General features: G+C 36.8%; 1 protein-coding gene across 2 annotated transcripts in view; it reads right to left on the minus strand.

Moving 5' to 3' along the window:
• Window positions 1–27,281, minus strand: part of pax7a (paired box 7a) — an 84,284-nt gene that overhangs the window by 17,627 nt on the left and 39,376 nt on the right. For both annotated transcript variants that reach the window (XM_079843728.1, XM_079843727.1), the window contains exons 6-7: window positions 25,425–25,590; window positions 21,746–21,942 (exon numbers count right to left, since the gene is read on the minus strand). In XM_079843728.1, the coding sequence (XP_079699854.1) occupies window positions 21,746–21,942; window positions 25,425–25,590 (363 nt within the window). The remainder of the gene's footprint in view (window positions 1–21,745; window positions 21,943–25,424; window positions 25,591–27,281) is intronic.

Here is a 27,281-nt window from a genome sequence, read left to right on the forward strand (position 1 = left end):
ATAAATACTGAGAAATTAAAGACATTAATATGTTAAAATAAATATTTAGTAATATTGATTGTGTGTATGTATTTAAATATAATATATATATATATATACACATACATACATAACATGTATAAGTACATAACATGTACAAATACATAACATGTATTTAAAATAATAAATACTGAGAAATAAATAATACTTTTATTGGGTTAAAAGACATTAACATGTTTAAATATATATTGAGTAATATTTATTGTTAATTAATTATATATTTTATATTCTAAATATTACATTTGAATATTATTTGTAATCAATGTTTTTATATTTAATACTTTATTAAAGTAAATATTTAATACTTTAATATTGTAAATAAATATTGAGTAACATGTATTTAAAATAATAAATACTGAGAAATAAATAATACTTTTATTGGGTTAAAAGACATTAACATTGTTTTAAAAAAGTGTCTAACAATGTTAACAAAACATTTGTTAATATGAAATATTAAAATAATATTTTTATTGGCCAGCCTGCTTTATAGATATTTAAAAACGATTTATTTTAAATTATTTGGGGGAAATATATATATATATATAATCCACACGGATTGGCTGGTAATCAGATGCTTTTCAAACAAGACTATGGCTTAACCGCTCTCCTATACACTTCCCATAGTGGTGCTCATCTGAGACAAAATGACTATTTAAAAATAACAGTGGTTGCATAAATTCAATTAGAGGCTTTTGGTCACGGTGGAAGGGGAGCGAGGGCCAATTAACCAGCCTGGGAGCCCAGAGCCAGCCTGACTGCTGACACAGAACAGATGACGGGGGCCGCTCGCTGTGTCACAGCCCTAATTGGCCAAAGCACATTAATCAAAACTGAAAAGAGGCTTCCGAATAGAGAAGAGAAGAAGAGAGAGAGAGAGAGATGAGGAAGAGAAAAGGGTGACAGAAATTGGGGAGTGGGGGTGAAAGTGAAATGATGGACAGAGAGAGGTGAGAAAATGAAGGAGAAGAACACAGACATGCAATATGACTGCACTCCTGTTACAATAAACCACGCATGTGACGATAGTCAAAGACAGCATAATCAAAATGGAAGGTAATAAGTGACTGATTTGGAAAACCCTACAATTGATTTTTTGAATGGAGTTATACACATATATAATGGATGGATAGACTGTTAAAAAACAGCAAGAAGGTCTCTGGTTCAAGTCCCGGCTGAGCCAGGAGGCCTTTCCGTTATCCCACACAATCCAAAAACAGCTGAATTATAGACACTAAATTGTCCGTAGGTGAATGCGTGTGTGTGTGTGTGTGAGAGAGAGCCCCAAGTCGTGGGTTTGGGGAAAGACCTGGCGACCAACCCCGGAAAAATCATTGCCAGGAAAACTCATGGATGGCCCATAGAATCACCAAAAGTCGGATGCGACTGAAATGGTTAATGAGTGATGATGAATTCATTGTTCGCACCTTGGATGACTGTTTCAACAGTGCATTCTGGGATTGCTGCCTTTGAATCTTTTGGAAGTGAGTGTGCTCATGATTCCTTCAGATGGCTGGAACTGAAGCAGGCAGTAGGTGCTCTGGAGGAGAAGGGAGCGTGTGATAATCGTGCTCAATTAGATTCTGATTGACACTGACAGAATCTGGGCACTGACATACAGGACACAGATGAAAGCCATTATCAGCCGCTGAAACAAGCTGTCACTCCTCAGAGGATGTTTACTGTACTAAATAGTGTGCATATGCTCCCTACCTCTCTCCTCTGGTCAGTCACACCTCACGTCAGCAAACACACTGACAGCCGCAGACAAACGCTTCTCAAAAAGGCATCGATCACATCGACCAGGCCAGGATTAGGGTTTTAAAATGAGCACTGGACCAGCACACAACATCAGGACTCATTTCAGTCAGCACTGTATCTAAACATACACAAGCATGATTTATTTTCTCTACATTATTATATTTTGATACCTAATGTAAAGCAGTCCAATTCTAGATTGGATTAGGATCTTTAGTGTCCATACACACTCTAAAAAATGCTGGGTTAAAAATAACCCAAGTTGTTTTGAAAATGGACTAACCCAGCAATTGGGTTGTTTTAAGCAAACATTTAACCCAACCGCTGGGTTAAAACAACCCAGTTGCTGGGTTAGTCCATTTTCAACCCAACTTGGGTTATTTTTAACCCAGCATTTTTTAGAGTGTACAGACACAACAGAGTAAGTTGATCATCAATATTGGTTATCGTTACATCATATCATTTCTATATCTCTGATGGTCAGATAAATACAAAAAAATCAATAACTAATAATATAAACTTGTGTAATATTTGGCAAACTATATATATATATACACAGCGGTAAGAAAACGTATGTGAACCACTTGAAAATGTGAGTAAATTTAACTAAATAAAAGAGATCATACAAAATGTTATTTTTTATTTTTATATATATATATATATATATATATATATATATATATATATATATATATATATATATATATATATATATATATATATATATATATATATATATATATATATATATATATATATATATATATATATATATTTATTAGGGCTGTCAAAAGATTAATCGCGATTAATCTCATCCAAAATAAAAGTTTGTGTTTACTTAATATATGTGTGTGTACTGTGTATAATTATTGTATTATTATGTATATATAAATACACACACATTCATGTATATATTTAAGAAATATTTGCATGTATATACTGTATATACATTTATATAATTTATATTATATATAAATATAAATATTTTATATATAAATATAATACACTTTTCTTAAATATATACATGAATGTGTGTGTATTTATATGTACATAATAATATAATAATTATACACAGTACACACACATATATTATGTAAACACAAACTTTTTACACAAACATCGAGATTAATCTTTTGACAGCCCTAATATATATATATATATATATATATATATATATATATATATATATATATATATATATATATATATATATATATATATATATATATATATATATATATTGCATATTGTATAGCCAATAATTTCTATATTTCTATGCATTGTGTCCATAAGAGATTATAAGAATAAGAGATTTTTATATTTATAAAAACAAGAGACTTTTATATTTATAATATAAAAAATATATATTTATCACCATCATCAATAATAATAATTTTTACACATTATATCACCCAAAATTTCTATTTGAGTGTGTGTGTGTTTTTTATATTAGGGAGCTTTTGATCACAATAATAATTGATAGAATGTCAGATTGGGACAGATGGTAGAATTGTGTCTGTTTGCTGGTGAAGTTCACATTCGATGGCATTAGCGATGACTTTACCCTGATTCCCACAGATCACGGCCGCAGTCTCTCAGCTAACTGAAGGTTAATATGCTTTCTGTTCGATTGCACTGCAACGTGTGGAGTCACAATCCTCTATTCTTCTCCACTGATATGCTTGAGTGAGTATGGGATGGATTCAGCCACCAGGAACAAGCCAAACCACACACACACACGCACACACACACACACACACACACACACACAGGATCACGCACCAAAGCTCCTCTCACTTTGCACTGTGCAGAGAGAGAGAGAGAGAGAGAGAGAGAGAGGGAGGGAGGGAGGGAGAAGGAGGGAGGGAGAAGGAGGGAGGGAGAGGAGGTTTGTTTGCTAAAATCAGCAGGGGATCAGCACAGTGAAAAATGTCAGGTCAAATTGTTCTTGACAGTGTTAATATCTGCACCTCACAGCAATAATTACATGTAAATAAATAGCGAAATAAAGCTCAGCTGGAGTCTAAGAGGAAAGAACTGCTCGTGTGAGATAGCCAGCTGAGACTCCAACCACGTGCACAGGCTCATCTTACAGAAAGTCAACAAACAACAGAGGAAAAATAGAGAAACTCAACTCAACTGAGGGTTTGCCAAGACAGGCATCACTATTATGACTGAGCTTCTGACCATCTGTCTTCCACCGATGAGGATCATTTCAAAGGCTACTGTGAAAAGGATGCGGGAGATAGAACGCCCCATTGCCGATGCAGTTGAAATTTCCATGGATGTGTAGAAGACAGAAGTTGTTGAAGTAGCCATTATTAATAAGGCTCCGGATACTTGGGGGGACATGGAAGAAGTCGAGAGCAAAACTGATAAGTTGGTGGGGAACAGACCCATTTGCAAGATCCAGCCGGACCACATGAAGGTCAACTGCTTATACTCAGAGTTACTAAATATTAACCCTATAAAGCCTACATCATATGTGATATGTGAAGTTCTAAGGCCAACATGATCAAAACGTTGCTGCAAAACCTGTTGCACACAATCTCCTACATGCCTTTTGTCATCTGATACACATTTTTAGCAAGTAAAAGGCCTTTATTTGAAAAACATCCCCTTTCGGCTCGTGTCTTTGAAATACTGATTTTAATAAAGTAAACGAAAGAATATCTTTTATACTGTTTCTAATACTTCACCTACTGGACTGAAGCAACTTAGGTTTACTTGATTATAATATTATGTTTTGCCAAGCCTTGATCATAAAACAATTTTTGGTATATGAGTGACGACATTTATATGGATTATTTAAGTTTATTATAAAGATCTCACTGATTTACAAGCTATTGAAATTTCATCTTACTTTCCGGCCATAAAAATAACAGTATCTGCACCAAATTTCATATTTTCCGCCTGTATTTCTGTCATATTTTCCTCCTCGACGATGAGCTCAACATTCTCACTATCACTTGTAATTCAGGGGACATGTTAACACACCTTCAATAAACGCATGGTTGCTCATTAAACATTTACATTTTTTTGTAGAGTTCTGTTGTCATAATAATTACATCAACTTAATATCGTCCGTAATTGAAACTCAAATTTCTGCATTAATTGGCTTTTTATTAAAAAAAAAAAAGGTTGTAGGAACTTGATGAAATTGTCTTGATAACTTCAGAAATCAGGCAGTGGATTTCTATTTCCCAGCATGCTTTGCATAGGACTGGATTAGGAGAATAAATGTTGAAATTAAGTGTTCATTTATTTGTTTTTAGTGAAGGGAAAGATCTGTTAGTGCTGTTATGTTTGACATTTAAAAGAGTTTCTATAATGTTGAAGTTTTTTATCATTATGCTTTCTTGAGTTTGTGTTCCCATATACTCTTAGTGAAAGTGGTAAACAGATTTGGTTTGCTGTCTACTATAAAGGGGCTCGGAGAGGATATTATACCCCAGCTCCAATTGCCCCCCTATAACAGGCCAAATTGTATAAAAAGGGAAGAGCAGGGGAGGAGGAGGGATGCTGCAAGAACTAACAACGGAAAGAGGCAAGCTGCTGGTTTTATACCTTGGTATTAATTGGAAGATTAGATGGGCGTACTCCTCCCGAAATTACGTTTAATAACTTCACAAAGAGTATTTGTCACGATTCACCAGTGAAAGTGTCCCTGATTACCACCAGAGGCCACTCCACTCCAGACTGTCATTCCATCAAAGACTTCATTACCCATAATCCTTTGCCCGGACTCATCAGAACTCATTGTTTACACCTGTGTCTCATTTACCTCATTACCTCAGGCTATATAAACTCAGCCCACTTTACACTCTCAAGACCCATAAAAGGCACTAAAGACGTTACAAAATCTCACTACAGTGGTTCTACAATAACTTTATAAAGCGACGAGAATAGTTTTTGTGGGCAAAAAAAAAAACGAAATAACGACTTATATAGCGATGTCCGATTTCAAAACACAGCATCATGAAGCTTTGAAGCGTTATGAATCAGCGAGTGAATCAGTGATTTGGATCGCGTGTCAAACCATAGATATCCATAATAAAGTCTAGATGTCTCGTCCGCGCTGCTGGCCAATGGAGGTCGACGTCCACACCTGGCGGCCATCTTGTCACAGGCAGCTCGCTCACTCGTAACATTATTTTCATGGGTGCTTGCACTTTTTAAATAACCATAACTTGTCAATTTTCTACCGATTTTCAAACTGTTTGGTTTGTTATAAACGTCAGAGATGTAGTTCTGACACTGCGTACACTGCAAAAATTATTCATAATTTGTTCAAACATCCATAATTATAGCCACGTTAATAACGTTTGTAAGAAACCAAACCATTTGTAAAACCGTCAAGATTTCAGCGAGATAAGAGTATTTGTGTTCAGATCACTCGCCTTACATCAGGAACCCCAGAGCCCGCCAGTGACAAAATGGCCGCCGGTGATGATGTTAGAGATTCCGCCTTAAGACATCTAGCCTTTATTATGGATATCTATGTGTCAAACCGGCAAACTGCTGAAATCACGTGACTTTGGCGATCCAAACCGCTGAATTGACACACTGATTCATAACGCTTCGAAGCTTCATGATGCTGTGTTTTGAAATCGGTCATCGCTATATAAGTCGTTATTTAGGGGTTTTTTGGCGCACAAAAACTATTCTCGCCACTTCATAAAGTTATTGCAGAGCCGCTGTAGTGAGATGGACTTTGTAACAACGTCTTTAGTAGCTTTTATGTGTCTTGAGTGTAAAGTGCATTGTGCCAATGGAGGCCTTTCTGAGCCATCGGATTTACACTAAAATATCTTCATTTGTGTCTGAAGATGAACGGAGGTCTTTAGGGTGTCGAACGACATGAGGGTAAGATATTAATTACAGAATTTACATTTTTGGGTGAACTAACCCTTTAATAATTTGCAGCATAAACACACATTTTTAAGGTCCTCTAACTCAATGTAGCTTTTTAGTTCAAAGTAAATTCACTCAAAGTTGTAATAACTCAATATGCAAACTATTGCATAAATTTTTTTGTTGAGCCAACACATTATTTTTTAGAGTGAAAAGCCTGATGCCTCTGGCTTGGCTTGCTCAGCTGGGGACACTACATTTTCCTAAATTTTTCAACTAAATATCCAAATAAATCTGATTATTAAACTAAATTAACCATATAAACTAAATTACTGATCTAATTATTGATCTAAAGCCCACATCGTCACTGTATGATAATTGAAATGAACTGATGACATCACCGTTTTCTCCAGAATGGCTATACGGCTGAATCAAATTGTGCTGCATTATTTTTCTGTTTAACACTAAATAAAGCTGCTTTGAAACAATCTACATTGTTAAAAGCGCTATATAAATAAAGTTGACCTGACTTGACTTGATGTATCAAACATGATTGGCAACATATGCAGACTTTAAAAATATATATATATTTTGTCTAATACTTCAAAAAACTGTTCCTTTAAAAAAAAAGAAAAGAAAAAAAGATCACTCATTTCACGTTTTAGAAGGTTAAACTTTGGTGTGTAACTGTTTGTGCTATACACACATGATTATAGTTTACTTTTTAAGATCGCACGCACACCTTTCATCTGGCGGATGAGAAAGTGGATGAGAAACAACTTGCATTGAATGAGTGAGAGCAGAAGCGCACATGAGACCGAGACGACAGCTGTGCCCTGATGCTGCCCGGCTCAGCCAGCGAGGGTCAGTCCGAAGGCAACCCGAGACCTCAGACCGCAGGCTGCCGGCGTTCGGGTGTTGGCATGGCGGATGGGGGTTTGAGTTGGGGAAAGTTAGAGCAGCGCTGCTCATTGGAGTATTAATCACATCAGTGCACCTGTCAGAGCGGCATGTGGAACTAACAGGACGCACATTTCACAAAGACGACATACAAAAAGCCAAGGGATACCGAGGGAGGCTTATCTATGTCCGTTTGACCCCACGGTGACCCTGCAGAACCTCTCCGGGCAAAGGTTACCTGGCAAAAAACGCCTCCACCTGCTAATAGGTGTTAAAATCCACTTTTACAACAGTGGCAATAAATTGCAGCGGCATCAACCAAAAAGATACCGAACATGCCTCTGAACTCGATACGCCTCTGCATCGTAAATAGTGTTTTACTTGTAGCTACAAAACTTTTTGGACACTTAAGTCACCCTTAAATATGGAGGCTAGTTTCTGTCACAGAATAAAACATTTTAAAAGATAATTGCGACTTTTTATCTCACAAATGTGAGTTTACATCTCGCAATTCTGACTTTTTTTTCTCACAATTGTGTGATATAAAGTCGGAATCGTGAGATATAAAGTCAAAATTGTGAGATATAAAGTCGGAATTGTGAAATTTGTGAGATATAAAGTCTGAGTTGTGAGATATAAAGTCGGAATTGTGAGATATAAAGTCAGAGTTGTGTGATATAAAGTCAGAGTTGTGTGATATAAAGTCAGAATTGTGAGATATAAAGTCAGAATTGTGAGATATAAAGTCGGAAATGTTAGATATAAAGTCGGAATTGTGCGATATAAAGTCAGAGTTGTGAGATATAAAGTCGGAATTGAGTGATTTGATTTGTGAGATATAAAGTCGGAGTTGTGTGATATAAAGTCAGAGTTGTGAGATATAAAGTCGGAATTGTGAGATATAAAGTCGGAATTGTGAGATATAAAGTCAGAATTGTGAGATATAAAGTCGGAATTTTGAGATATAAAGTCGGAATTGTGAGATATAAAGTCGGAGTTGTGTGTTATAAAGTCGGAATTGTGAGATTTGTGAGATATAAAGTCTGAGTTGTGTGATATAAAGTCGGAATTGTGAGATATAAAGTCGGAATTGTGAGACATAAAGTCAGAATTGTGAGATATAAAGTCGGAATTGTGAGATATAAAGTCAGAATTGTGAGATATAAAGTCGGAATTGTGTGATATAAAGTCGGAATTGTGAGATATAAAGTCGGAGTTGTGTGATATAAAGTCGGAATTGTGAGATTTGTGAGATATAAAGTCAGAGTTGTGAGATATAAAGTCAGAATTGTGAGATATAAAGTCGGAATTGTGTGATATAAAGTCAGAATTGTGAGATATAAAGTCGGAGTTGTGTGATATAAAGTCGGAATTGTGAGATTTGTGAGATATAAAGTCAGAATTGTGAGATATAAAGTCAGAATTGTGAGATATAAAGTCAGAATTGTGAGATATAAAGTCAGAATTGTGAGATATAAAGTCGGAATTGTGTGATATAAAGTCGGAATTGTGAGATATAAAGTCGGAGTTGTGTGATATAAAGTCGGAATTGTGAGATATAAAGTCAGAGTTGTGAGATATAAAGTCAGAGTTGTGAGATATAAAGTCGGAATTGTGAGATATAAAGTCAGAGTTGTGAGATATATAGTCAGAGTTGTGAGATATAAAGTCGGAATTGTGAGATATAAAGTCGGAATTGTGAGAAAGTAGCAATTACCTTTTTTATTTCTATTATGTAGCAGAAACATGTGCATAATGTCTAATCATCTGATGTTTTGGTTATTTTTAGTGGATGGATGAAGTCAGTTCTCCTCAAGTTCATCACAACATGATCCACAAACAAACACAATGTCTTCATTTTCAACACTACATCAGATGTTTTAGCATTTCAGATCAAGCCAATTTTAAAATAAAAGACTTGCTCCTGGTTTCACAGACAAGGCTCAAGTCTAGAGTCCCAGACTCAAAGCATGTTCAAATGAAAGCATCTTTCTATATGTCAGTGCCATTACTTTGTCTCAAGATGCATCCCAGAAATGTTTTTTTTTCTTTTCTCAAATGCATGTTTATAAAAGCTACTTAAATGTCCAAATTGAACTAAGGCCTAATCCTGACTTAATCTAAGCCCTGTCTGTGAAACCAGGCCTTGATATATTATCTAATGCAATGACATTCACACATTGATTTAGGTGTTCAAAAGCTACAACTAACAATTCTGTTTAAATAGAAAACTTCAATTACGCTATATGAAATAACAGATTTGGCCTGCGCCAAAACAATAAGTCGTTCAGCATGTTATAGTCTCTAAGTAATTGACATATAAGATCCGATCGGTGTGTGTGTGTGTGAGTATATGTGGCTATACGCTCTCCATTCTCCATATTATGGGCATTTCCAGTTGCGTGGGACACACGGCATATGAATTGGTCTCAGTCGTTCCCTCCTTTAAATCCCTATCTCCTAGGATTTGCTGAAATTTATATTGGCTGCCTCTGCAAGATAAATGTAAATCGCATTCCCTTATATTTGCTATTTATCAGGATGCGGCAGCTCACTTTCGGCAGGGGAAAATATCTCTCACCCGCATACAAACAGCCTTGCATTTAAATAGCATTTTTATTGTCCGCCGTAGCCTTTCATCTGAACGGCGGGAAAAGCATCTTCCTCTCCAGGGGAAGGAGAGGGAGGGAAACAGAGAGACCAACACAGAGTCGTCTTGAGCAGCCTTAAAGGAAGCGGTCGGGGAGGAAAAGTGCAGCGAAAGAAATAAATAATTCTTCTTTGAGATGAGAGAGTATGTCAGTATTGGACTCGACGGGCGACTGCTGGGAAGCCAAAGATGGAGGTTAAAGAACACAGACAGGCGTGGAGCATCCATGACCTGAACTCATGAGAATGACCAGCTCTGAAAACGCCGGACCGTCTCTGGTGTGTGTGTGTGAGTGTGTGTGTGTTGCATCATACAAAGCCATATTTTCTGAACTAGAATCTTGAATTAAACACCTTTAAACTCTTTTTTTTTGCACTCTATATATAGTAAATGCGAGTGGTTTTGTCTGTGCAAGAGTTCTTTCTGGTCTCATGACATTCAGGTCTATCCTTCAGTGTGAATCTAATGGGGATTTTTAATCATCCGACAAGCAAATATTCAAATTAAATATAATTTATAATTATTGAATCAATAATATGATTTTTAAAATGCTTTTTTTTTCATGCTCACCAAAGCTGCATTTATTTGATCAAAAACACAATAAACATTGACATATTTTTACAATTTAAAATTGTTTTCTATTTGAATATCATTTAAACAGTAATTTATTCCTGTGATGTAAAGCTGAATTTATCATCTTCAGTGTCACATGATCCTTCAGAAATCATTCTGATATGAGGATTTGATGCTCATGAAACATTTATTATTATTATCAATGTTAAAAAACAGTTGTGCTGCTTAATTTGTTTGTGGAAACTGAATCTATCAGGATTATTTGACGAATAGAAAGTTCAAAAGAACAGCATTTATGCGAAATAGAAATCACTTATGATCAATCTAATGCATCCTTGATGAATCAAATTATTATTTTCTTTAAATAAATAAATAACTGGTAACATTTTTTTTTAGCTTAGTTTAGCTTATTACCTTGCGCATTACTAGGATATTGGCTGTTTATTACTTATAAAGCACATATTAATGCCTTATTCTGCATGATCATATTCTACATCCCTTATACCTAAACTATTAATAAGCAGTAATTAGGAGTTTATTGAGGCAAAAGTCATAGTTAATAGCGAGAATTGGACCCTAATCTAAAGTGTGACCCCAAACTGTTGAACGGCAGTGCCAAAGTTGAACTTAAAATGATTGATCTGAACAAATCAGTGCTACGTTTGAGAAACAGAATAAGTGATGCTAATCTTAGAAAAACGTTACATTTGGAACCTAAAAGAGTTTTTCTGCACTCTAGAACCCTTTTAGCTTCCACAAAGAGCTTTTGGTTACACTTTATTTTAGGTTAGGTGTCCGTGTTACAGTGTGATTATACATTTGAGTACTAATTAACTCCATGTTCTTACTACAGGTTTAGGATTAGGAATAGGGTTTGGTTGAGGCTTAATTGCTTTATTTATAATTATTACGATTGCACTTTATTTTCCGGTGTCATTGATACAGTGTAATTATATATTTAAGTACTGAGTATTATTAATGAACTACATACACTATAGGGTTGTGGTAGGAGTAGGGTTTGGTTGAGGGTTAGTTGCATGTAATTATGCATAAGGACACTGTAAAATAAAGTGCTACCAAACTTGTTAGTACTTTATAGAGAACAATGATGCTTTCCCATAAATCATCAGACCGACCTGAAGAATTTCGGTTTACAGTATTTCTAAAGATGCATAAGGGTTCAAGGGCCCTCAAACTAGTCTCCAACAAAAGGTTAAGAACAGATATTAGGCTTCAATCAGGTAGGATTGACACTGGCACAATCACTTTCATTGTCATCAGGTCTAAGACTATACTTACACACTCACTGAACCCGTAAGCCTTACACCAAAAATACAGTTTTGTTTTGCCCATGGCGACGATTTTGGCTGTCTGATGTTCTTGGCAGCTGCCAAACAGGTCTTTTTTTTTTTTTTTGGAAAGCCTCTTATGGGTATTTTCCATTACTGCCAAATATAAACAGTATCTGTTTTAATATGGTTTCTAATTATTAAGTATCAATTCCCCCCCTCTCGCAGCGAGCGAGCGAGCGCGCGCGGGGTGCGGATGAATGCTGCGCGCTCATCCGCTTTGATTCGTTCGTCGGGAGAGCGTGCCAGCTGACACGGTGCCCAGTCTGAGGCTTAATGCACAAGTTTTTAATAATGTGTGGGACTACATGCCTCTCCGCGGCTCATTGATATTCACGTGCCTAATGTCTTGTCAAAACCGCGAGGCGAGGGAGACGGCAAGAGAAGCGAGCACTTTAAATTTCTGAGGTAGGTTTCCTTTCCTTTTTAGTCAACGCCAGCACAGGGTTCTTAGACGTAATTCATCCCCTTTTTCCGAGAAGGACTAATGGAAGAGGGAGAGGGTTGAAGCTTCTCCGCGCTTATCTCTGTCTGACAGTCGCAAGCAGCGGTTGGCGAGGGCTGGTGTTAGCGCGCGATGCTGTGCGGTGCGGTGCAGGCGAGCAGGCCCGGGGACAGGGATCAAAGGGAGGCTCGGGTGAGCGCCGTTTTTCTCTCTGATCCCTGCGGTGGCGAGACTCAACCCCGCTCGTGCGCTGCCGTGCGCACTCACCCACCCGTCCGTCCGTCCGTCCGTGAGCAGAGCCTCATTCCACAGCGCAAACACACTCCCACGGCTCTCGTTTACACACGCACATACACACGCACACACACATGTTGGGTTTTCATGTTTTATGGGGACTTTCCATAGGCGTAATGGTTTTTATACTGTATAAACTGTATATTCTCCCCCTACACTGCCCCTGCCCCTAAACCTACCCATCACACACACAAACACATACACACACACACACACACACACACACACACACACACACACACACACACACACACACACACACACACACACACACACACACACACACACACACACACACACACACACACACTGCCCCTGCCCCTAAACCTACCCATAACAGGAGACATTCTGCATTTTTACATTTTCAAAAAAAAAACATCACTTAGTCTGATTTATAAGTAGTTTTCCTCATGGGGACCTAAAAATGTCCCCACAAGGACGAGGATTTCGGATATTGCCATCTTTGTGGGGACATTTTGTCCCCATAACGTAGGGATTACCAGTCCACACACACACACACACACACACACGCACGCACGCACGCACGCACGCACGCACGCACGCACGCACGCACACACACACACACACACACACACACACACGTTTGTTTTTGTGAAATGTGAGGACATTCCATAGGCGTAATGGTTTTTATACCGTACAAACCGTATTTTCTATCCCCTTACACTGCCCCTGCCCCTAAACCTAGCCATCACACACACACACACACACACACACACACACACACACACACACACACACACACACACACACACACACACACACACACACACACACACACACACACACACACACACACACACACACACACACACACACACACACACACACACACACACAACTTTACCAACATTACCCATACCACCACACCTGTTCATAACTTTACCCTTAAACTTACTCATACTATCACACCTGTCCCTAACTTTACCCTTAAACTTACCCACACCACCACACCTGTCCCTAACTTTACCCTTAAACTTACCCACACCACCACACCTGTCCCTAACTTTACCCTTAAACTTACTCATACTACCACACCCGTCCCTAACTTTACCCTTAAACTTACTCATACTACCACACCTGTCCCTAACTTTACCCTTAAACTTACCCATACCAACACACCTGTCCATAACTTTACCCTTAAACTTACCCACACCACCACACCTGTCCCTAACTTTACCCTTAAACATACCCATACCACCACACCTGTCCCTAACTTTACCCTTAAACTTACCCACACCACCACACCTGTCCATAACTTTACCCTTAAACTTACCCACACCACCACACCTGTCCCCAACTTTACCCTTAAACTTACCCATACACCACACCTGTCCCTAACTTTACCCTTAAACTTACCCACACCACCACACCTGTCCCTAACTTTACCCTTAAACTTACTCATACCACAACACCTGTCCCTAACTTTACCCTTAAACTTACTCATACCACCACACCTGTCCCTAACCCTACCCTTAAACTTACTCATACCACCACACCTGTCCCTAACTTTACCCTTAAACTTACCCACACCACCACACCTGTCCCTAACTTTACCCTTAAACTTACTCATACCACCACACCTGTCCCTAACTTTACCCTTAAACTTACTCATACTACCACACCCGTTTTTTGTACATTGTACAAAAAACTTATTTTAAAAAATACCTGCATGTAATTACGTCTGTAATTAATTTCTGTAGTTACATTTGTAATTACACAATTGACACTTCCCTTACACCTAACCCTACCCTTAAACTTACCCATACCACCACACCTGTCCCTAACTTTACCCTTAAACTTACCCACACCACCACACCTGTCCCCAACTTTACCCTTAAACTTACCCATACACCACACCTGTCCCTAACCCTACCCTTAAACTTACCCACACCACCACACCTGTCCCTAACTTTACCCTTAAACTTACCCACACCACCACACCTGTCCCTAACTTTACCCTTAAACTTACCCATACCACCACACCTGTCCCTTACTTTACCCTTAAACTTACCCACACCACCACACCTGTCCATAACTTTACCCTTAAACTTACCCACACCACCACACCTGTCCCTAACCCTACCCTTAAACTTACCCACACCACCACACCTGTCCCTAACTTTACCCTTAAACTTACCCATACAACCACACCTGTCCCTAACTTTACCCTTAAACTTACCCATACCACACACCTGTCCATAACTTTACCCTTAAACTTACCCACACCACCACACCTGTCCCTAACTTTACCCTTAAACTTACTCATACTATCACACCTGTCCATAACTTTACCCTTAAACTTACCCACACCACCACACCTGTCCCTAACTTTACCCTTAAACTTACTCATACTATCACACCTGTCCCTAACTTTACCCTTAAACTTACCCATACCACCACACCTGTCCCTAACTTTACCCTTAAACTTACCCACACCACCACACCTGTCCATAACTTTACCCTTAAACTTACCCACACCACCACACCTGTCCCTAACTTTACCCTTAAACTTACCCACACCACCACACCTGTCCATAACTTTACCCTTAAACTTACCCACACCACCACACCTGTCCCCAACTTTACCCTTAAACTTACCCATACACCACACCTGTCCCTAACTTTACCCTTAAACTTACCCACACCACCACACCTGTCCCTAACTTTACCTTTAACTTACTCATACCACAACACCTGTCCATAACTTTACCCTTAAACTTACCCATACCACCACACCTGTCCCTTACTTTACCCTTAAACTTACCCACACCACCACACCTGTCCATAACTTTACCCTTAAACTTACCCACACCACCACACCTGTCCCTAACCCTACCCTTAAACTTACCCACACCACCACACCTGTCCCTAACTTTACCCTTAAACTTACCCACACCACCACACCTGTCCCTAACTTTACCCTTAAACTTACCCATACCACCACACCTTTCCCTAACTTTACCCTTAAACTTACCCATACCACACACCTGTCCCTAACTTTACCCTTAAACTTACTCATACTATCACACCTGTCCCTAACTTTACCCTTAAACTTACCCACACCACACACCTGTCCATAACTTTACCCTTAAACTTACCCATACCACACACCTGTCCATAACTTTACCCTTAAACTTACCCACACCACCACACCTGTCCCTAACTTTACCCTTAAACTTACCCACACCACCACACCTGTCCCTAACTTTACCCTTAAACTTACCCACACCACCACACCTGTCCCTAACTTTACCCTTAAACTTACCCACACCACCACACCTGTCCCTAACTTTACCCTTAAACTTACCCACACCACCACACCTGTCCCTAACTTTACCCTTAAACTTACCCACACCACCACACCTGTCCCTAACTTTACCCTTAAACTTACCCACACCACCACACCTGTCCCTAACTTTACCCTTAAACTTACCCATACCACCACACCTGTCCCTAACTTTACCCTTAAACTTACCCACACCACCACACCTGTCCCTAACCTTACCCTTAAACTTACCCACAAATATTATACTTATGATTTGATCGCAACACTTTAAACACAATGTAGTTGTGTATAAAAGTAATACCATGTATTTTGAACTAGTATTATGACAATGCCATGGTGTTTTTGGTTGGATATAAATACCATTCTATTTGAATATGGTTATTCTGGGTGAAATTAATTCAAAGAAAGCCTGTGGTTACCATGGTACATTTTTTGTTTTGTAAGCTTATCTTATAAAACCCAAATAAATATTGAAATTCAATGTACATTTTCACAGGGAAATAAACATTTCCCAGCTGGGTCTGTGGAGCCGTTTTCCTCTCTCTCCCAGCAGGTGTCCCTGTCAGGCAGAAAAGCGGAATCCACCTCAAACCGCTCTGCCAAGGAACACATCTCGCAGGACCACTCTTAAAAACCCATTTAGAGAGGGATAATATCCAGAGTGAGCATCTGACATGATGTTCAGCTCTAGGCCGATCTCTGGCGCTACCGTTCTCTGTTCAGGAAAACAGGAAACTCCTGCCTTATTTTCTCTAGATAACATCAATTAGAGATTTTCTGCTTGGTTATTGGACAATTGAGGCATATTAGCTACATCACTATGGATATTTGAAGGGTCATCGGAACAAAATATAAAATTATTCAATTTGTTTGTAAAATAAACACAGCTGGAGATTTATTTTTCCCACATAGTTTCAGATGTCCTCTACCCGAAGGAAGAAAAGGAAAAAGAGCACATGTTCTTATCCACCGCCTGCTGTGCGACAAAATGAAACGGGGCGATATGGCTCACCTCAACCCAAAAGCCTACCTGTGGACCAGCCAACTAATGCCTAATAGAGCCCATCTGACACCGCATCGCTCCCGGAGCAGCCTAAACTTCTAATCAAGGACTACGACAACAACAACCGCTGGTGGATGGCTTTTCCTCTGGCCTGTAATGGGAAAATGTGCGCTGTCTGGATGGGTTACACCAAGACCTGTGCTGAGATCAGCAGGGGTCCATTACCGGCCACCGCAACCCATTTACAGCCAATCGCCACATTTTGGTCAATCTGTACCAGCAACCAGTAGCCCATCAAAAGCAGACGTTAGGAGAAATAGGTCTTTCGTCTGAGCACATGCGCCTATCTCCGCCAGACAGGTGTTGTCTGCAAACTTCCAATATGAGGGAGTTATCTTTCATCTAAAAAATAAATGCATTTATGACATTGTCACAGGAGGCAAGGTGACATCTGATGTTTTTGAAAGGGAAAAGGTTACCGCAGTAACACATCCACTTTCTTTTTTATTGAAAAAACTGCTTTATTTTAATAAACAACTACTGGCATTCGACCTCAAGTGCCTTAGTGCTTTAAAAACGTGTCGCAAGAGCAATAAATACAGTCAAACCAAAACTGATTCAGATATCATTTTTCACTAGTGTGTGCAGGACACTATAGTTCATTTATGTAAGGGCAGATAGCAAAATAAAGTCAAATGTGACATATTCCCCAAATATTCTTCATACAGTGACCACCAGTAAAATTGATACAAATGAGCTGATCATGTTTTGCTTCAGTGTTTTTTCTTTAATTGCTAATGTGACCTTTTGCACCATGAAGCATTGCTTGGTCATTGGTTGAGCTAAATGGCTTTTATCTAATTGTGTACTCAAATTTAACAGCTGATTGGTTGATTGCAGTCCATTCTATCAAAGTTGCATTTGTTCTGAGTTTAACTCTGAGTTCTTGTCATGTTTTATTTTGTAAACTATAGCGAACAAACTGTGATAATGTGAGAAAATGTTGAAGTCTGAATATTGGTATCACTTTAAAAATGCATTGCTTATTGTTAGTCAATGCATTAACTAATGGGACCTTATAGTAAAGTGTTACCTATATAATATATAACGTATACGCCGAAATGAGTATCAATGAGGTTAAGTGATGTCTGATAGGACCTCAGCAGATGCTCTTGTGAAACAGAGATGAGGATTTTCCATGTGGAAGCTGCCATGACAGTTTGAGTTGTGCCTGAACTCTGTCTCTCTGTCAGAAACTGCATTTATCTCCTCACAATGAGAGCTTGATGGCTCTCCCATATGGACGAGAGACGCATAGAGAGAGAAAGAGGGATCCTAGATCAGAAAAATTACGAAATTTAAAGTGAATAATTAAATTAAAAATAGCTCAAATCCACTTTTTGTCAATGGTTCTAATACTTGATAAGAAACACTGACATGTACAAATGAGGGCATCCTTAAAAATATTATAATATACACTATTATTCGAACATTTGAACACATCGACTCATTCTTAATTATTTTACATTATTTTTATGTTAAAACATTATTATTGTTCTTAATAATAATAATATATTCACAAAATATCATCATCATCATTATTATATAAAAAATCATTATTAAAACTAAGAAAGCTAATTGGCTGTATACAAATAAATTGCATCTAAATATTAATTTTCGTTTGTTTTAAAAAGGTATGAATGTATGAAGGGCATCCTTAAAAATATTATAATATACACTACTATTGAAAGTTTAAAGTTTGAACACATCGACTTAGTAATTAAATTAATGGAAATTATATTGAAAACAACATTATTGATATTATTATTAATAATAATAACAATATATAATATATTTACAAAATATCATTAGTTATTAAGTTATTAAAATTAAGAAAGCTAATTGGCTATATTTTTTTGTTTTAAAAATGTATGAAGGGCATCCATAAAAATATTATAATATACACTATTATTCAAACATTTGAACACATCGACTCATTCTTAATTATTTTACATTAAAATAAGGGAAATATGTTAAAACATTATTATTGTTATTAATAATAATTATATATTTACAAAATATCATCATTATAATATAAAAAAAAGTTATTAAAACTAAGAAAGCTAATTGGCAATCTAAATATGATTTTTGTTTTGTTTTAAAAAGGTATGTATTTATGAAGGGCATCCTTAAAAATATTATAATATACACTACTTTTGAAAGTTTACAATTTGAACACATCGACTTCACTATTGTACAGTAAATTAATGGAAAGTGTATTAAAAACAACATTATTGATATCATTATTATTATTATTATTTTATAAAATAATAGTTATCAAAATTAAGAAAGCTAATTGGCTGTATAAATTGCACCTATATATATGACATGATATATTTTTTGTGTTTTAAAAATGTATGAAGGGCATCCTTAAAAATATTTTAATATATTTAAACATTTGAACACTCGACTCATTCTTAATTATTTTACATTAAAATAATGTAAATTATATTAAAAACAACATTGTTGTTTCATTAAAAAACATAAATATATATATAGTTATTTAAACTAAGAAAGCTATCTTTTGAAAGGTATCTAATGAACTATCCATTTTAAAAAGAAAAAAATAATCATATAGGTCCAATTTATATTAATCTATAAAACGATCAGTAACACTTCACAATAAGGTCTAACCGGTTAACATGCATTAACTAATCAGCAATATAGTTTCACAGCATTTATTAATGTTAGATAATGAAAATGTTCTTGTTCAGTTTATGATAACTAATGTAGTTAACTAATGTCACCAATAGAAACCTTATTGTGAAGTGTTACCAACCGATCAAACTTTTGAGTGTTAGAAATATTCCAAACATTGCCATTGTAGAAAATTGAAATCTATTTTGTTCCTCCATTTAAATCCTGCCGCCCTGATCCGCAGCATTAGACAAGAAACATTTACTATTTAGAGCAAGTGTTTAATCGCAGCTGAGAAGGAAGCGAGAGGCAAGCGCCTGTGTTAAACGCTCCCATTAATAGAAAAAGACCTCCATGTCTGCTGGTATTGACGGAGGTTTGGAGCGAAGGCATTAGTGCTCAAAGCCCCTGTGCCACGATTAACAATCTCTCTCACTGTAAGACGCCCATGTTATCCTTCCGACGTTGTAGTTACGAGGGGAAAAGCTCTTTTTTGTCACCAAATCCTTAATTCTTTCTTCTCTGGGAAAAAAAAGAGAGGGTAATACAGAGAATGTTTCTCAATCTGCTTTGAGAGAGCGGGGAAGAGAAAAGGAAACCCCCAATAAAACATGTGTGAACGAAAGGGTAATTGTGGACAAATGCAGCATTGAAATTCATTTTCAACTCTTTACACACCATTTCAATCTTATTTTATGCTTGTTAGCCACATCTTGTTGGTGAGGGTCGGCAAGACTGCCCAGTATTGATGGATAATTGTGTATAATTCACTCCTTACATGCGATTTGCATCAATACGCATTCTTTTTTTTAATGCTGGGTATTAAAGGCAGAACCATTTCTGGAGAAAGTCACCCTAAATGCTCATTAATGGGAACCAAAGAGGATAACTGGGAAATGATTGCGAAAAAAAGAACCACAGCAACAACAATCCAGACATGACACAACAAGAGATCCGCAAAAACACACACTCTCCAATGCTTTACAGGAAGAACCCAAACAACGTCTTTAGATTTAAACATACACAGACGTTCTCAGGGGCTTTCAAACTTTATGATGCCAAGGACCCCCAAATATGAGTGACCCCCTTCCTAAAATCCATCTATATATTTGTATGATAAATAGTATGGGTGATTGGGACACCTTTTGCCATTAAGATGACTTGGAAAAAGTGTCCCAAATACCCTGAATTTACTCTAAGTGTGACATTATAAATACAAACTTAAATCGGCTATACTTAACGTTGGATGTATAAACCTCAAGAAGTCAATTATCCATGAAAAATGATTTGTATAAGCAACTTTCACAATAAATATATGTAAGCAGCTCACGCACTGCGTTAAGAAAACCCTAGTGAGCAAGATAAAGGGCACTACAGAGAGAAAAACAGACACAAAGCAAACATATACAATTCTGGAAAGTATGTACAGCAAGAAAGGAGAGAAACATTTTTGGAGAGAAAGGCAATTTTCTGGAGAGCCCAAAACCCTTATCTGATCTTAAAGTCAACTTGGACATGACCGTATTTACTGGCTTTTTCTCACATAAGCCGCACAGTGATAAAATGGCTATTTAGACATTGTTTTATCACACTTTTGATGATTCCCATCAGCCATATCGAAAGTACAAGTCATTTCATGCTGACTTTGAAGCCTAGGTCCTGATAGAAAGATTTGGGAATGATTATAATAACGTTTTCATGCATGAAGCAGGTGAGCTCTATTTAAAAGCTGACTTTAAATTTAATTAAGTTTAAAGAAACTAAGCAAACTCAACTGGGTTTGTGCTTTCGTTTCTCCCTATCAGTGCAAAATGATTCCTCACAAGAGCTGATGATGAGCTAGCTTTACTCAACAAGGTTCTTGATGGTCTGCACTAACCTGTGGCGAAAGGCCGTTGCTCACGGGATTCATGTGGTTGCTGGAAGCTGACGGGCTCATGAAGGTTTCGGAGTAGCTGGAGAAGGTGTGGCGGTTGGATGAGAGGCCGTAGGCAGAGCTGCTGTCGGCTGAAAGCCCGCCCTGATGCATGGAGGAGGGCGGCAGAGGCTGGGGCCGGTGCAACGTACTGCTGCCATCTGACACACACACACACACACACACACACACACACACACACACACACCATCAGACTGGAAGAGCTATTTGGGTTGCTCTTTATTTTACAGTACATGTAGTAACTGTGTACTTACCTGAGCAAGTACAGGGTAATATAAGGTTGCTACACGAGTTAAGGTTAGGTGGTTACACTTTATTATTATAGGGTGTTATTGTTTAAATTTACAAAGTACTGAGTAATTAACAACATGTAGGGGAGCGCGGGGCACAACCTAACGCGGGGTTAGTTATAACCAGTGTTGGGGAAAGTTTCTTTGAAAAGTAATGCATTACAATATTGCGTTACTCCCTTAAAAAGTAACCAATTGAGTTACTTAGTTACTTTTTAAGAAAAGTAATGCGTTACGTTACTTTTGCGTTACTTTTGCGTTACTTTTTCTCACCTGGGCTGGGCTTGCTTTTTAGTTTTGTTTTTTAATAGCAAAAAAAGTCCTTTTTTGTGCTAATGTAAAGACCTCTTCATACCAAAATTGAAATAATAGGCCTCAGGCTGAGGTATAAATGTGCTGCCATTCTGGATAATGGAAGAATAGGACGCAGGAGAAAAACGTTTTACCAATAAAAACAAAAAATCTAGTAATTTTTGCTCATGGCTTAACTGAATCATCAAAGGTCAGCAGCACGACATTGGTCAATAAAGGTAGATTAAATGCATAAAAATATTTGTTCTATTTAACATTTATATATTTGAGGTTTGAGTACTCTGATTTTGCATTTGACTGATTTTATTCATTTTGAGGAGTACAGAATCTTTATTGTGCGAGTTAGTCTAGAACTACAATAACCATCATGTTTACACACACACGCCTTTCCACTTATTTTTCACAACATGGGGGCAGGAGAGCTGTCAGTCAAATAAATGTGAAAAAGTAACTTGCGTTACTTTTTTGAAAAAGTAACTCAGATATTTTGTTGTAAATTTGAAAAGTAATGTGTTACTTTACTAGTTACTTGAAAAAGTAATATTATTACGTAACTCAAGTTACTTGTAATGCGTTACCCCCAACACTGGTTATAACACGCATATTTTAACCCTTTCCACACATGCCAGAATGACGAAACTCTTACTAGTTGCCATTTCAACATTATTTAGAGAAAAAAATAGCCCCAAAATTAAAAAATCTCTGGAAGATATTACTGAACATGTATTTAACCATAGCAAAAGTACATTTCTTACTTAAGTTTAGTTTTCATCTCTGTTTTTAGTGTTTATTTAAAATAAGACAAATCTTGGCAACTCGTCAAATACGTACGAATTAGCAAAAATTGTACACATTCGTACGAGTGAGGTCATACAAATTCGTACGAATTAGCCACCTCGTAAAATATGTACGAATTACCGTGAGCAACGCTATCTCACGACCAATTCGTACATATTTTACGAGGTGGCTAATTCGTACGAATTTGTACGACCTCACTCGTACGAATTTGTACATTTGTCTAAACCCCAGTGACGGGTAGGTTTAGGGGCGGGTTTGAGGAAGGTCATTCGTATGAATTCATACGAATTTGCCAACTCTTGGCAACTCTTCAAATACGTACGAATTAGCAAAAATGGTACACATTCGTACAAGTGAGGTTGTACAAATTCGTACGAATTAGCCACCTCGTAAAATATGTACGCATTGCTGTGAGATCGGGTTGGACAAATCCGATATTATTGTAATCTTATCTGTTATTTAACAGTTGAGATGGTTCTTTAATGCTGGTCTAACCATCAGAAGACACGAGCCGCGGGTTACATCCCAGTTGTGCAGATGGTGTGTGTGTTAACACTGCGTTACAATCAGCCCCTATTAGAAATATGCCATTATATTCTATACTTTTATGAATTCTTTTGAGAAACCATGAGAAAAGGGTGAATAATGACAGAAATCAAAACTCAAAAATGCTTATATTTTTAATGATTAAAAAATGCCATTATTTTATTTTAGTTAATAATTGTATTTTGTTGACAAAATATTTTAGTTTGTCTTGGATATTTGTTTGATTATATCAGATGACATTTTAAGCTGTTATTTGGTCATGTTTGGTCCACCTATGGGGCATGTTGTCACATTTCACTTCCATTCTTTCGGGGTAAATCAAGAAAAAAGTAAACACTGTATTAATGAAACAAAACCACATAATTATACTAGACGTGTGCAATTAATGTGGGAAACAATAAATACTCTGAACCTCAAGTGGATTTACAGAAACTGAGAAAGTCAAAAAGTGTTAGGTTGTGACCCGCTCTCCCCTACTTACCATAGGGTTTGGGTTTGGTTGAGGGTTAGTTGCGTGTAATTATGCATACTTTACTGTTCTTACTTGTAAGTAAATGTAACGTAACAAGGACACTGTAAAATAAAGTGTTACCGGTTAGGTTTAGGGGTAGTTCAGGGTACTCAGTTATTGTAATTACTATAAAAAGTGTATAGTATATAGTGCTCCAGTCTTAGAGAGTTTAAACGACAGTTAAAATCATATTTTTTTTATTTTTTATTTGGTGTTCGATCATACATGAGTGTGTGCTAGTGTGTATATGCTTTGTTTTATAATTATGAAACTGATTTTATAATTATGTAGTCTTTGGCCCTTGTACAGCACAGTGGTCAACTTTTGCTGTATTATGATGTGCTTTATAAATAAATTGAACATTGAACATATAGTATGTACATGGGGAACAGGACTGTAAAATAAAGTGCTGCCGTTATTTGTGTTATCATCTAACATTACGGACCAAGAATATTTTTGGACCACTGTGGTAAAACCATATTATTTTGGTATTGCAATGAATATGGTAAACATTAAGTATAATCTGATACCATAATAATACCAATAGAGCGGTAATACATTTTTGTAAGCATGTTGTTTTTGCACCACTGTTCAAAAGAGTTTTTCAGTGATTTTAAAAGAAGTCTCTATTTATTTGAACAAAAAAGGTTATATTTAACTTTTTAATTATATTATATTATTATGATGAATTACTACAGCATTTATTAATCTTTGTTAATGGTAATTTCAACATTTACTCATACATTATTAAACTCAAAAGTTAACATTAGTTAAGGAAAAGATTAATAAATACTGTAACAAATGTATTGATCATTGTTAGTTCATGTTAGTTAATACATTAATTCATGTTAACAAATAAAACATTATTGTCATTACTCCAGTCTTCAGTGTCACATGATCCTTCAGAACTCATTCTCTGATATGATGATTTGATGCTCAAGAAACATTTATGAATATTTGTAAGCAGTGATACATTATTTTCAGGATTTATTTCTTTTATTTGAAGGTTCAAAAGAACAGGATTTATTGGAATCAAAAATCTTTTGGAACAATTTCTTTGCTGCCACTTTTTGATCAATTAGAAAATAGCCGATCAATAAAAATCTTCCAGATCACAAACGTTGTGGCGTGTATCTATAGCGGGTTGTGGATTATTGCGCATTACCTTGCGAGAGAGTGGTGCTGGGATACGATGACTCTGGAAGCTGATAGGTGGGTAAGGTTGGCATGCCGGTTGGCGGAAACCCTCCGGGCAACAAGTGGTTAAATGCTGCCAGCTGATTTGCTCCTGCTTGTTTGCGCCACCTTGCTCTTCGGTTACTGAACCAGACCTGATGAAAGAAAATGGAAGTACATTTTAGAAAAAATAAACAAGTTAGACTGATAATTGTGTTAAACTAGATTTCATGCAGTCTTCCAGACAGGTTGATGGGCATGTGTGTGGCATCCTCATGGGAAAGCGTCTCTCAGCTCATGGCGAGGTCCCTGTTGTTCTAGTTAAGTGGCTAAAGCTGTGATCTGTATAAACAGGCCGCTTTGAGCTGCCATCAGAGACCAGAGGTCGTAAACAGGTCAGAGGTAGCCCACACATCTCCTCCACAGACATCTTGAGTGTGTTTATCTACCTGCCGGACACTTTAAAGTCTTTTCTTGCAGCAGTGTATCTGAGACACACATGGAAAAGCACACACAAACAAACACATATTTCACATTTAACCAAGTACTGCTTCACATCAAGCTATTAAGCGACTTGTTTTGGCTTTACTAAATTAATGTAGATAAAGTCAATTAACAACTGATAAAAATCAAGTGGTTATGAGCTTCCCTAGAAAGCACTTTATGGACAAAAACATTGAACTTCCTTTTGTGTTTGGGGTCAATTTGACCCTCACTGAAACTGGTTAAACTATTTATTTGGTGTTGAAAGGACGAGACATTTATTGTCATGAACGTGCTTGCAAAGTTTTGACACATCAGTGTATTTTGGAAAAAGCACATTTTCTGCCTATGATGGCGTCAAATTGGTTTCCGGGAAATTTACCAAAAACCAACACTTCATAAAGTTGGATATATTATATAGAATATATCTAGTAACTGTAAAAAAATGATTGTGATTTTAACGGTAAAAGACTGTAAAAATGCTACGGTGAAAAACAGTTAACTGGTTAACAGAAAGTTTCTGTACTATATACGGTGAATAACTGTAGATATAACCTTATATTAAAAAATATAAGTGTAATTGTGTAAATTCCCTGCATGACACTTTGCATTTGATGTATTTTCGTTGAAATAACAGTTTTTCTTATTTTTTTTCTGATCAGTTATCCACATTATGGTTATATGTTACATTTAATGTTGTTAAATTAATGTTTATTGCGTTTTTAACATTTAATGTGTGTTCCTATGATGGTGTTTAGTGTTTGTGTGAATGACGCTGTGTACCTTCTATATATTAGTACTGTCCTCCTCAAAGCTTTGATTGATCATGTGACTCTCATCTCCACTGTGATTGGTGGTTGTCCGTATAAATCAAAGGTACATAACAGATATTAGCATTTCAATAGGTTGGTCATTTAACATTATTTCAGTTAATGAAATACGGTTATTTACTATAAATTTAGCTTAAATCTCTAAAAACTAAAATTTTGCTACTGTATTTTTTACAGTAAAGCCGGATTTTACCGTAAATTTTATGGGGATTTTTTGGGAATTTTACCGTTTTTTGTGTATATACAATATTGCATATCTCAACTGCTTGATTGCTTGTATCGTTGCAAAATGTAAAATATATTATCGATTATAGATTTGCAAAAATGTGACTATAAATCAGATTATTTTCCGTAAAGCTTTGAAACAATGCGTATTGTGAAAAGCGATATTTAAATCTGACTTGATTGACGTGACTTTATTGTAGCTTGCCAAATATGAAATCCATATTTTATAATTTGCAGTCAATTTGAACGCAAACGGAGGATCTATTTTATCCCCAGAGCCACTAAAATGGCTATAAAAAAGCTTTTTT

This window comes from Gobio gobio (genome assembly GCF_949357685.1).
Source record: "Gobio gobio genome assembly, chromosome: 19".
Taxonomy (NCBI): domain Eukaryota; kingdom Metazoa; phylum Chordata; class Actinopteri; order Cypriniformes; family Gobionidae; genus Gobio; species Gobio gobio.